Source organism: Oncorhynchus clarkii, chromosome 30 (assembly GCF_045791955.1).
Source record: "Oncorhynchus clarkii lewisi isolate Uvic-CL-2024 chromosome 30, UVic_Ocla_1.0, whole genome shotgun sequence".
In the NCBI taxonomy this organism is placed as follows: Eukaryota; Metazoa; Chordata; class Actinopteri; order Salmoniformes; family Salmonidae; genus Oncorhynchus; species Oncorhynchus clarkii.
The window spans coordinates 16,270,242-16,283,340 of record NC_092176.1 but is presented as its reverse complement, the minus strand read 5'-3'; the positions used below and the strand labels follow the sequence as shown (position 1 = coordinate 16,283,340).

Genomic DNA, 13,099 nt, shown 5'->3' with positions numbered 1-13,099 from the left:
ATGACAGCAGATGACAGCTGACTGAGCTAGCGCGCTGAGGGAAAGGGGAGATCAGGAACGGTCTGGAATAGACATATCTAGCGATTTAACTGGTCAGACACTGACATTATTTCACGGTTATAGGGATTCCATAAAGAACTGGTATACTATCAACAACTTGTTTGGTAAGTCATTGAATTCGTGTTATAGCTAACGCGTTAGCTAGTTCTGTTTTCATCGCTGGCCTTCTTCTGCTAACGTTAGCTAGCTACTTCTTGGATGTCCTCCGTGATTGAACGCTATTTTCTTCCACAACTGGCCAGCCTGGCCTACCCGGGCAACATTGACATATCCCTATAAAGGTATCCCACCGTAACTCGATGTTTGGCTAGTAACAGTGCTGCAACATTTCAAGTTGGCTAGGTCAATAGCTAACGTTACTTAACCAACGAGTTAGTAAGCTAGTTAACGGTTACCGTTGTTGATAGCTAGCTAAGTACAGTAACGTTAGCTATGCTCTCTGATAACTAGTTAACAATTTTGATTGTAAACTAGTACCTAGGCACCTAGCTAACTACGCTATAGCGACCTGTTAGTGTTAACTAGTTAACGTTAGTTAGATAATTATGTAGTTTTCTAGATAGCTATCCAATGCGCCTCTAATAGCAAGCTTTCTAACTAACGTTAGCTAGATTGCCAGCATTTCACTGTTATTAACGTATGCCAGTATGATGAAAGGAAGCTAGCTAACTGTTTACAACAGAGGCCGACGGTGACACATTAGCTAGTATTAGTAACTAACGTTAGTTAGCTAACTAGCTAGTTAAACTAACAATCCCGCAAGATGTCGACTGTGTTGCAAAAGTGAACAAGACAAGGCTGGGGCCCCAAAAATGACTAGATGGGCAAGTTGTTGCTGGAATAATTAACTAGCTAGCGAACGGCGGTCGCCTCTCCCTACTCACCTGATCCCCTACATTAGGTGTAGAATTGAGCCCCACCCAGTGCAGGGGCCGTGACTATCCATGACTAGGGTAGTATGATGAACCATAGAGAACTTCAGACGTGTGTGTATCAAGCGGGGCTCAAAAGGTTTTCAAAACATAATGGTCACAATAATTTACGTTGATTTAAGGAATGCAATTTACCTTTTGATTAGGCTAATTGTTAGAGCCAAAACATGAATACATCTCAATCACACAAATGAAGAGAAGAGTGTGCTCCTAGCTTTTTTAAATTTTTTATTCTTGAGTTATAGTGATCTACCAGACATTGGATATCATTCAGGTTCCTTTGAATATCAACTGACTTTTCCCCTGGAGTACTAGTCGTGTTGTTCCGAGGCAAGGTTGAAGTCTTTGTTTTGGCAAGGTCAGGAGTTAGGATGTTGAACGCTCCAGAGCAGAGGATCAGGATGTCTCATTCAGAGTAGGAGTGCGCTGTCAGGCTTTGTCTTCCTGGCAGGAAGCATTTGGCCTACATTTAGAAAAATAAGATTTTGAGCATACATCTCAGTGAAGGTGTTGATTTTAGGCATACAGAATTTCTCCTTTCCTTATATTTGGAAGCTACCCATTTGCTCCCACCTCTGAACTTAAAGCCTTTGTAGATATTGCACTGCTTTGACCTACAGAATCCCCTCATTTTTGGTATGGTTGTGTAAGAGGAAACGTTTACTAATTTGTTATCCCTGGGATCTGATTGCCTAACCCAAGGTTGTAGGCATTGATGATATCACTAAGGTTATTTTTTCCAGTATTTTACAAATGTTTCAAATGTTTCAACACATTATTTCCCTCCAAAACCAGAAGTGTCATTCAAAAGCATTATAAAGCATATAAATATGCCTATGTCTGGATTTAAATAGAGCTTTGATTGAACATTCAAGCTTGATGCCTGATGAGCCATACTGACTCTGCGTGCAGTGAAAGCAAGAGAAGTGACACAATTTCCCCCTAGTTAATATTTCCTGCTAACATGAATTTATTTGAACTAAATATGCAGGTTTAAAAAATTATACTTCTGTGTATTGATTTTAAGAAAGGCATTGATGTATATGGTCAGGTACATTCATGCAACGATTGTGCTTTTGCCAAATCATCACCCTTTTGGCGAAGTAGGCTGTGATTCGATGATAAATTGATTATATGCAATGCTGGACAAGCTAGTTAGCCTAGTAATATCATCAACCATGTGTAGTTAACTAGTGATTATGTTAAGATTTACTTTTGTATAAGTTTAATGCTATCTAGCAACTTACCTTGGCTCCTTGCTGCACTCGCGTAACAGGTGGTCAGCCTGTCACGCAGTTTCTTCGTGGAATGCGATGTAATCGGCTATAATCGGCGTCCAAAAATGCAGATTATCGATTTGTTATGAAAACTTGAAATCGGCCCTAATTAATCAGACATGCCCGATTAATCAGTTGACCTCTACACTCTACTGTCAATGTTTGTCTCTGGAGATTGCATGGCTGTGTGCTCGATTGAATACACCTGTCAGCAACGTGTTTGGCTGAAATAGCCAAATCCACGTATTTGAAGGAGTATCCACATACACTACACTGTATAACGCATACACAAAAGTATGTGGCAGGTCTTTAAAAAAATAAATAAAAAAAAAATAAAAAAAAACCTTGTTCCTACACAGTAGTTGTAGAACAGGCATATGGTAGGCCTACTAGATGTGACAAACAATGTCTGTGGGGAACTCACGCATGAAAGAGACAAGGGTCTCTTATTCACATTTTTATTGTGCTGTCCGACACCCACTATTCCTGAGCTTCGGTGATGTAGCCTAGTGAATAATTTCTCAGATCCTTGTTCTGACTGAAGTACTTCAGGCTGTTTTATTACCACCACCACTACCTCACTTTCAGCTACCCTGCTTACCCTGGTTTCAGTTTCATATTTGTATTTTCTTAATTATCTAAGACCAAATATCTGACTATCTTATGTTGTCAGTTGGATGTGGTGGGGCTGGATTGCTGGAATTGGTTGGGTAGAGTTTTGCCATGTCTCTTTGTGCTGTGTGAGCTCCTTCTGAGAGGTGATTGTTGGGAGGTGCAGCGTGCACCCCAAACCATTGCACACAGGAGCTGGTAAAATGTCTGCAGTCCAACGGAAGAAGGCCTGACGAATTTCAAAGGGACACAGCCCTTGAAGCTGCTGCTTAGCTGTTAGGCTAGGCAGTGGTGTGGCGTACCACAGATAATACAACTGGAGTCGTTAACCTGCTAATGCAAACAGTCCTATTTGATCTCATGTTGAGGGGAAGTGAAAAGGGGACTTTGTGTTTGAGTTTCGAGTGCCTTTAGAAAGTGATTCCTTTCTGTGTGTCTATAAAAAGCACTTTGTTCTGTTGGCTTGTGTTGCATGTTCAACTGAGGGAATGTTTGGGCTGTGTTCCAAACACCTCCATAAATGTGCCGTGTGGTGAGCTGCATCATTGGTTGAGGTGCTTTTCAGTTTTCTTTTCCAGATGGTTTGCTTCACAATGATTCCTTGTTCTGAGCCTAAGCATCATGTGCGTAATGTTGGGAGGGATGGCTTTGGACTGAATTCTATTTCTAGCGTACCTACCACTAACTACCACCACTAACTACCACCACTAACTACATTCTCTCGCACACCCCCGCCTGTGCCTTTTCACACCACCTACAGTGGTTTTTCTTCTGCTTTTGAGTTCCCCCATCCTTTTCCATTACTTACTCATTAGGTAGGTCTACTCAACAAATATTCAACTCAGAAACTGCTTTACCTGTACCAGGCCACAGGTCCTACAGTATCACCTGTGTGTCGGCCCTAGGCCTACACCCTTCCACACAGGACTGTGACAAATGTAGTCTACTCTTTCAAGAGCCTACGGCACATGCATATTCTCATGGACTGGTACACTATGTTGGTCATTAATCTATTGATTAGCCTTAAGTAAGTGTTTGACAGATTTTCTTTTTATTTGCCCGAGATCCCCCAGTGTCTTTATGGTTCCAGAACTCCACAGTGGCCAGTCCATCATTGGATTTAGCCTACTAAAGGAACACACTTTGTGTATAACCCATGATTAACCTTTCTTATCTGGCATGACATGGTTAAGAAAACGCTTCTAAGCCTCATCAAAATATTTATGCCTCAAACCACATACGTTTAATAGTATCAAGCCTTTGTAGTGGTGTGCAAGCTCTGAGGCAGGGTTCTCTGGGCTGTTTTTACAGGCCTCCGAGCCTCACAATCTTGTCTGTTTTCCTTGGTAGCAGCCATCCACAAAGAACCTTGTGTCAAAGAATGCTCTAGGAAATCATTTAAATTTCATGCATTTTGTCTGGTTTGTGTGTGAAGGAAAGGGAGACTAATATGATTTGCATATACTCTCGTGCTGTGAATAATGCTACCAGATGCTTGTATGAGCGAGAGCAGGGACTTGCTATTGTTTAAAAGCCTCCCCACCCTACTGTCAATCTTAGCCAATAGAACTAGTGTTTCTGACTTCTCTTGACTACTGACAGTCTACTTCCTCTGTCAGTGTGTGAGCTAGGATTCTGCCAACATGGCCTTTCCTGCTCTTCCTCAGGATTCCACTCTGAGAAAAAAAAATTATCCATTGTCCTCACTTGTAAATCTACTCCAAACTGCCTTGCATGTACAGTTAGTCAGAAGTTTACATATATCTTAGCCAAATACATTTAAACTCAGTTTTTCACAATTCCTGACATTTAATCCTAGTCAAAATGTCCTGTTTTAGGTCAGTTAGGATGACCACTTCATTTTAAGAATGTGAAATGTCAATAATAGTAGAGTGATTTATTTCAGCTTTTATTTCTTTCATCACATTCCAACTGGGTCAGAAGTTTACATACACTCAATTAGTATTTAGTAGCATTGCCTTTAAATTGTTTAACTTGGGTCATACGTTTCAGGTAGCCATCCACAAGCTTCCCACAATAAGTTGGGTGAATTTCGGCCCATTCCTCCTGACAGAGCTGGTGTAACTGAGTCAGGTTTGTAGGCCTCCTTGCTCGCACACACTTTTTCAGCTCTGCCCACTAGTGTTCTAGGCTTTGTGATGGCCATTCCAATACCCTGACTTTGTTGTCCTTAAGCCATTTTGCCATAACTTTGCTTGGGGTCATTGTCCATTTGGAAGACCCATTTGCGACCAAGCTTTAACTTCCTGACTGATGTCTTGAGATGTTGCTTCAATATATCCACATCATTTTCCTTTCTCATGAAGCTATCTATTTTGTGAAGTGCACCAGTCCCTCCTGCAGCAAAGCACCCCCACAACATGATGCTGCCACCCCCGTGAATCACGGTTGGATGGTGTACTTCGACTTGCAAGCCTCCCCATTTTTCCTCCAAACATAACGATGGTCATTATGGCCAAACAGTTCTATTTTTGTTTTATCAGACCAGAGGACATTTCTCCAAAAAGTACGATCTTTGTCCCCATGTGCAGTTGCAAACCGTAGTCTGGCTTTTTTTATGGCAGTTTTGGAGCAGTGACTTCTTCCTTGCTGAGCTGCCTTTCAGGTTATGTTGATATAGGACTTGTTTTACTGTGGGTATTAGGTACTTTTGTAACGGTTTCCTCCAGCATCTTCTCAAGGTCCTTTGCTGTTGTTCTGGGATTGATTTGCACTTTTTTGCACCAAAGTACGTTCATCTCTAGGAGACAGAACACCTCTCCTTCCTGAGCGTATGAAGTGTGCGTGGTCCCATGGTGTTTATACTAGAGGTCGGCATGGCCGATTTATTATTATTATTTTTTAAATAAAATAAAAAATAAATACAAAATTAGGGCCGATTTCAAGTTTTCATAACAATCGGTAATCAGCGTTTTTGGACGCTGATTACGGCTGATTACATTGCACTCCACGAGGAGACTGCGTGACAGGCTGACCTGTTACGCGAGTGCAGCAAGGAGCCAAGGTAAGTTGCTAGCTAGCATTAAACTTATACAAAAGTCAATCTTAACATAATCACTAGTTAACTACACATGGTTGATATTACTAATTTAACTAGCTTGTCCTGCGTTGCAAATAATTAATGCGGTAATTTCTTTATTGATTTAAAGCGCATTTGCGAAAAAGTACTGTCGTTGCACCAATGTACCTAACCATAAACATCAATGCCTTTCTTAAAATCAATACATAAGTATATATTATTTTAAACCCGCATATTTAGTTAAAAGAAATTCATGTTAGCAGGCAATATTAACAAATTGTGTCACTTCTCTTGTGTTCTGTGCAAGCAGAGTCAGGGTATATGCAGCAGTTTGGGCCGCCTGGCTCGTTGCAAACTGTGTGAAGACCATTTCTTCCTAACAAAGACCGTAATTAATTTGCCAGAATTTTACATAATTATGACATTGAAGGTTGTGCAATGTAACAGCAATATTTAGACTTGTGGATGCCACCCGTTCAATAAAATACGTAATGGTTCGGTATTTCACTGAAAGAGTAAATGTTTTGTTTTTCTAAATGATTGTTTCCGGATTTGACCATATTAATGACCAAATGCTCGTATTTCTGTGTGTTTATTATAATTAAGTCTATGATTTGATAGAGCAGTCTGTCTGAGCGGTGGTAGGCAGCAGCAGGCTCGTAAGCATTCATTCAAACAGCACTTTCCTGCGTTTGCCAGCAGCACTTGGCAATGCTTGAAGCACAGCGCTGTTTGACTTCAAGCCTATCAACTCCCGAGATTAGGCTGGCAATACTATTGTGCCTATAAGAACATCCAATAGTCAAAGGTACATGAAATACAAATGGTATAGAGAGAAATAGTCCTATAATAACTACAACCTAAAACTTCTTTCCTGGGAATATTGAAGACTCATGTTAAAAGGAACCACCAGCTTTCATATGTTCTCATGTTCTGAGCAAGGAACTTAACCATTAGCTTTTTTACATGGCACATGTTACACTTTTACTTTCTTCTCCAACACTGTGTTTTAGCATTATTTAAACCAAGATAAACATGTTTCATTATTTATTTGAGACTAAATAGATGTTTATTTATGTATTATATTAAGTGTTCATTCAGTATTGTTGTAATTGTCATATATTTTTAATTGTCCAATTAATCGGTATCGGCATTTTTTGGTCTTCCAATCGGTATCGGCGTTAGTCATAATCCTCTAGTTTATACTTGCGTACTATTGCTTGTACTGTTGAATGTGGTACCTTCAGGCGTTTGGAAATTGCTCCCAAGGATGAACCAGACTTGTGGAGTTCTACAATTTTTTTTCTGAAGTCTTGGTTGATTTCTTTTGATTTTCCCATAATGTCAAGCAGAGGCACTGAGTTTGAAGGTAGGCCTTGAAATACATCCACAGGTACACCTCCAATTGACTCAAATTGTCAATTAGCTTATCAGAAGCTTCTAAAGCCATGACGTCATTTTCTGGAATTTCAACTTGGTGTATGTAAACTTCTGACCCACTGGAATTGTGATACAGTGAATTGTAAGTGAAATAATCTCTGTAAACAGTTGTTGTAAAAATGACTTGTGTCATGCACAAAGTAGATGTCCTAACTGACTTTCCAAAACTTTAGTTTGTTAACAAGAAATTTGTGGAGTGGTTGAAAAACGAGTTTTAATAACTCCAACCTAAGTGTATGTAAACTTTCAACTTGTGCTCTGTTCTGACTGTCCAGTACTCATTCTCTCGCCAACAATGTCATTACCATCCTCATTACCATTTATCCCCCAGTGTCACTGATCTCCCTCTTCTCTCCCTCTTCTGCAGTCTTTAGCCTCTGAGTGAGCTGGTAAAGATGGTGAAGCCAGACATCCACACTCTGGCCCACCACCTGAAGCAGGAGCGGCTGTATGTGGCTTCAGAGAAGCAGCTGATCCAACGGCTCAACGGGGACGTGCTGAAGACTGCTGAGAGGCTGTACCGTGCTGCCTGGATCACCAAACAGCAGAGGATCAACCTCGACCGGCTCATTCTCACCAGGTCAGCATGGGGCCCCCCAGAGCTGTTCTTACCAGGGCATTTCAACGAGATTGATCCAATTGGAGAATAGAAACAGTTCTAATAGGAACTCGCCATTATAAAAATACATTTTGAGTTGTCCTCCACTTGTTTGCATTCGGCAGTGTGACCTTTAGTGAACTAGTAACTTAGTAGTCCTGAAGTAGGATCCCACCATATTAAACTGTCTTATCTTCCTGATGTGATGATGATGTTTGTTGTAAATCCTGCCAAACACGGTGCGTGTCAGAGCCAGCCGAGCACTATGTAGATTAGCAGCCCAAAAGGGAAATAGCAAGGAATCAGAGGAGTCCTGTGATCAGCAAGCATGTCATACAAGCATGTCACTCCAATCAGTAATCAACAGCTTTCTGTTGCTCACTGTTGCCCATTTCCAGCCACTGGTTTGTGGAGCCTTCTCCTCTCGTAGTAATTAAAGCTCCCTGTCCTACAGTGCTGAGGCCTCCCCGGCCGAATGCTGCCAACATGCCAAAGTGCTGGAGGACACGCAGTTCCTGGACGGCTACAAGACTCTGGGCTTTCAGGAGAGCATCTATGGGGAGTTCCTGGGTCGGGTGCGCGAGAACCCTCGGCTGTTGGCCTCCTGCCTGGTGGCTGGGGAGAGGCTGAACCAGGAGCACACACAGGGAGTCATTTACACGGTCTTCACCTCCCTCTACGGTAACTGTATCATGCAGGAGGATGAGCGCTACCTGCTTCAGGTGAGCTGCCCGGACATCTTCTGATCTATGATCTAGACACTTGTACTATAAACACACAGCCAATAGCCACATGCACTCCCCAAATGCACAGCAGCCACCTCTTATTTACCACTATTACCTGTCCTCATAGGTAGTGTGATGAGGCCATTTCTAACCTCTGTACTGCTAAATCTAATGGTAATGGTGCTACTGTTTCTATAAATTCCAGGTCCTCCGCTACTTGGTGGAGTTTGAGCTGAAGGAGAGCGACAACCCTCGGCGGCTGCTGCGGCGGGGCACGTGCGCCTTCAGCATCCTCTTCAAGCTCTTCTCCGAGGGGCTGTACTCGGCCAAGCTTTTCCTCACCGCCACCCTCCACGAGCCCATCATGCAGCTGCTGGTGGAGGACGAGGACCACCTGGAGACGGACCCCTCCAAAGTGACGGAGCGCTTCACGCCGGCCCAGCAGGAGCGCCTGTTTGGGGAGAAGGGCTCGGAGGGCTACAGACAGAAGGTGGCAGCTGCCGTGGAAGCCAACGAGGCCAAGCTGGTGACCCTGGTCAACAAGTTCATCGGCTACCTGAAGCAGAACACCTACTGCTTCCCCCACAACCTGCGCTGGATAGTGTCTCAGATGTACAAGACGCTATCGTGTGTGGAACGGCTGGAGGTGGGTGAGGTGCGGACCATGTGCACGGACCTGCTGCTCACCTGCTTCATCTGCCCAGCCATAGTCAACCCTGAGCAGTACGGCATCATCTCAGACGCCCCTATCAACGAGGTGGCTCGTTTCAACCTCATGCAGGTCAGTGGACAACCCAACAGACTCATACATCCACACTATTCTTATCCATGCCTGGACATTGACCGCTTACAATCAAATATTGTTACCTTTCCCCTTTATGCATTCTAATCATTATCTTTGTCCTGTAGGTAGGGCAGCTTCTTCAACAGTTGGCAATGGCTGACGATGATGGAGACCCCCGGAGGAAAAACAGTTTGGCCAAGTTCGATAAGGTAAGATCCTCAAACACACATCTTAATATATAACCGGTTTGTCCATGGGGTAGCTTTTATTACATTCTGAATACATGTTTTGCTTCTTGCGTTATTATTGAAGTTGACTGTCTGGTTGTGTCACCTCAGAGCTGTGTAGCTGCCTTCTTGGATGTGGTAATCGGAGGGAGAGCTGTGGAGACACCGCCCATGTCCTCCATGAACCTACTAGAAGGACTCAGCAGGACTGTGGCGTACATGACACACAGTCAGCTCCTCTGCCTGGTATGCTGCTGATCTGACTGTTTCAGTCTGAATCTTGTGTGGCTTATGTTGTAGTTAGCCTAGTCTTGAACAGTATGTACACATGTTTTAGATGGGCAACAGTAAACGTTCCTATGTTACAGGAAGTGAGGCTTGTCCAGGCTTGTCAGACCAGAAAGGGAGGGGACATTTCACACAGGTTGTTGAGGGTGCTGTTATGTCTCAACGACTGGGAGTTACCATAGCGTACTCAAGAAACAAAGTATTACCACATCCTCCTGGAATTGTGGTACTGTGGCTCCTCCCTTAGTTACCTTTCCTTATAACATTAGTGTGGTAATCAATAATTACCCTAGCTGTATTCTGTTGGCATGTCTCAAGCCCCACTTTTAGTTTGATTGTGAAGAAGAGCCCTGCATTTATCACCCGTGTCATAAGTTCTCCACCAGCTTAGCTATTGAAGCCTTAGTAAAAAGGTAATTGGATTCCTCATAGAAACTAGGATGTGAGAGTATTAAATTAAATAATTAACTCCTATGTTCAGGTGGACTTTGTACGGAGTGTGATGGCAGGGGACCACCTCCGGGAGGAGGAGCACATGCTCCTGGAGACCATGCTGGCCAACGTTCCCCAGTCCCGCACGGTGAAGAGCAACAGTCTGGAGCTCACCCCCTCCAACACACCCCAGCTATCCCCAGCCACCACCCCCGCCAACAAAAAAAACAGGAACATAGGTACCTACCGACCTCCTCGGCTGTTGTTACTGTAGACCTGCAGCCACTGGCTTTCTGACAGAGAAATACATACTGCATAATGATATACGTGGTTTATCTCCAGTATTTGTTATTCCTGTTATAGCATTGCACCAGTTGGAGAGTTCAGTTTGAAATTACAATGAAACCAGCCTTTTTATGTACTAACTATAGGTTCTTTCATTCATGGTAATAAATAACTAGGTGAAGTAGCTAAAGTTGTAATGGCTGCAGGAAGCCTCTGTTATGTAGGAAGCTAATGAGGTTCTGGGCCTGTTCTACAGGTAATTAGCAGCCTCTAGATTGGAGATCCATTACGCAAATGAAAGCCAATTAAATTACAAAATATAAATGAACCCTTTCTTAATTGGTATGGATGAAGAAATATATACCTTCTCCATCATTAGGAATAAATCAGTTAAATGTGATGGCGACAACATCCTCCTCCATTTGAAATAAGCCACTTTAAGCTGCCCTACTGAAATGTGAACCATTTCGATTTGAAGCTGTTTTACGCAGTTGATTGCTACTCGCTCTGTATTCTCTCTGTTGCCCTCAACCTTCTTCCTCCTTTCCTCCTTTGCTGCCTGTGATCGACCCAGGACAACAGTTAGCAACTTCCTGGGACTCCACAACCACCACCCTGTCTGCTCACATTCCATTAGTTACCCCTTTTGGTGGGTAGCCTGGCAGCCCTGTGAGGCTGACTAGAACTAAAGTGTGTTTGTGCCACCTAGTCATGTGCCACTGCCAGTCACATACACCCAGTACCAGCCATGCTCATAGCCATGGTCCCTGCTGCAGTCCCACTGCTTCACCACCAGAAAGAGCTAGCTGCTAGATGTGCCCTTGTCACCATGCCTTTTCACCATGCCTGCTTTGCCCTATGCTCTAGTCTTGTTGACCTGGTTTATACCTGGTTCTCTGCTGCTTGTTTTCACTCACATGGTAAATTCTATTGTGTTTAATGATACGTGCTTTTGGCTAAAGAGAAGATTGAAGTCAGACATTTTTTTGGGGTGTTTTTTTTTGCTGAAGGGATCTTAGATCCTTCTGCATAAAGCAATGTATCACAATTACCATCCAGAGCACTATCAGGTCAGTCATTAGATGTGGAGTGTGGCTGCTTCACCGCGTCCGACGTGCACTTGTGATTTGTGAACCTTATTGGATGCACTCATTGACCTGTATTACACTGGACGGGTTACACAGCACAGGTTGTCTAAGCAGTGCAGAGCTAAATATCCAGTCTCTATTAGGAAAGATTGATTGATTGATTTAATGATTGAATCCAATTGAGTCATTTCACTGCAATACCTCTTTCACAATGCAAAACTGAAAGGTTGGGAGCAGCTAACGGGTTGGGAGCAACTAACAGGTAATCAAAGAAGCAATGCAGTCCGTATGTAGTTGTGTATAGGTATGTGAGTTTTTGTTAGTATAGCCTACCTGTTTGCTTTTATTATTATTATAGTTGAAGCCGATTCCTGTCTTTTGCGCCCCCTGAATCTCAGTATTACAGAGTAACACCTTGTCCCCTGCTCCCACTGAGTCTCTGTTAGTTAGTAACATCTCTGCCCCTGCTCCCACTGAGTCTCTGTTAGTTAGTAACATCTCTGCCCCTGCTCCCACTGAGTCTCTGTTAGTTAGTAACATCTCGTCCCCTGCTCCCACTGAGTCTCTGTTAGTTAGTAACATCTCGTCCCCTGCTCCCACTGAGCCTCTGTTAGTTAGTAACATCTCGTCCCCTGCTCCCACTGAGTCTCTGTTAGTTAGTAACATCTCGTCCCCTGCTCCAACTGAGTCTCTGTTAGTTAGTAACATCTTGGCCCCTGCTCCCACTGAGTCTCTGTTAGTTAGTAACATCTCGTCCCCTGCTCCCATTGAGTCTCTGTTAGTTAGTAACATCTCGTCCCCTGAGTCTCTGTTAGTTAGTAACATCTCGTCCCCTGCTCCCACTGAGTCTCTGTTAGTTAGTAACATCTCGTCCCCTGCTCCAACTGAGTCTCTGTTAGTTAGTAACATCTTGGCCCCTGCTCCCACTGAGTCTCTGTTAGTTAGTAACATCTCGTCCCCTGCTCCCATTGAGTCTCTGTTAGTTAGTAACATCTCGTCCCCTGAGTCTCTGTTAGTTAGTAACATCTCGTCCCCTGCTCCCACTGAGTCTGTTAGTTAGTAATATCTCGTCCCCTGCTCCCATTGAGTCTCTGTTCGTAATCTCATCCCCTGCTCCCATTGAGTCTCTGTTAGTTAGTAGCATCTCGTCCCCTGCTCCCACTGAGTCTCTGTTAGTTAGTTAGTTAGTAACATCTCCTCCCCTGCTCCCACTGAATCTCTGTTAGTTAGTAACATCTCGTCCCCTGAGTCTCTGTTAGTAACATCTCGGCCCCTGAGTCTTATAGTTAGTAACATCTCGTCCTCCATTGA

General features: G+C 43.4%; 1 protein-coding gene across 5 annotated transcripts in view; it reads left to right on the top strand.

The window, feature by feature from the left end:
* LOC139389306 (GTPase-activating protein and VPS9 domain-containing protein 1-like) overlaps positions 1-13,099 on the top strand; it is a 31,853-nt gene continuing 18,754 nt past the window's right edge. For 4 of the 5 annotated variants that reach the window (XM_071135936.1, XM_071135935.1, XM_071135934.1 and 1 more), the window contains exons 1-7: positions 11-164; positions 7,729-7,941; positions 8,414-8,681; positions 8,890-9,465; positions 9,594-9,677; positions 9,807-9,941; positions 10,465-10,654. In XM_071135936.1, coding sequence (XP_070992037.1) covers positions 7,757-7,941; positions 8,414-8,681; positions 8,890-9,465; positions 9,594-9,677; positions 9,807-9,941; positions 10,465-10,654 — 1,438 coding nt within the window. In that variant the 5' untranslated portion in view covers positions 11-164; positions 7,729-7,756. Of the gene's footprint in view, positions 165-7,728; positions 7,942-8,413; positions 8,682-8,889; positions 9,466-9,593; positions 9,678-9,806; positions 9,942-10,464; positions 10,655-13,099 lie in introns of all 5 variants that reach the window. The other variant, XM_071135932.1, reaches the window with a different exon arrangement.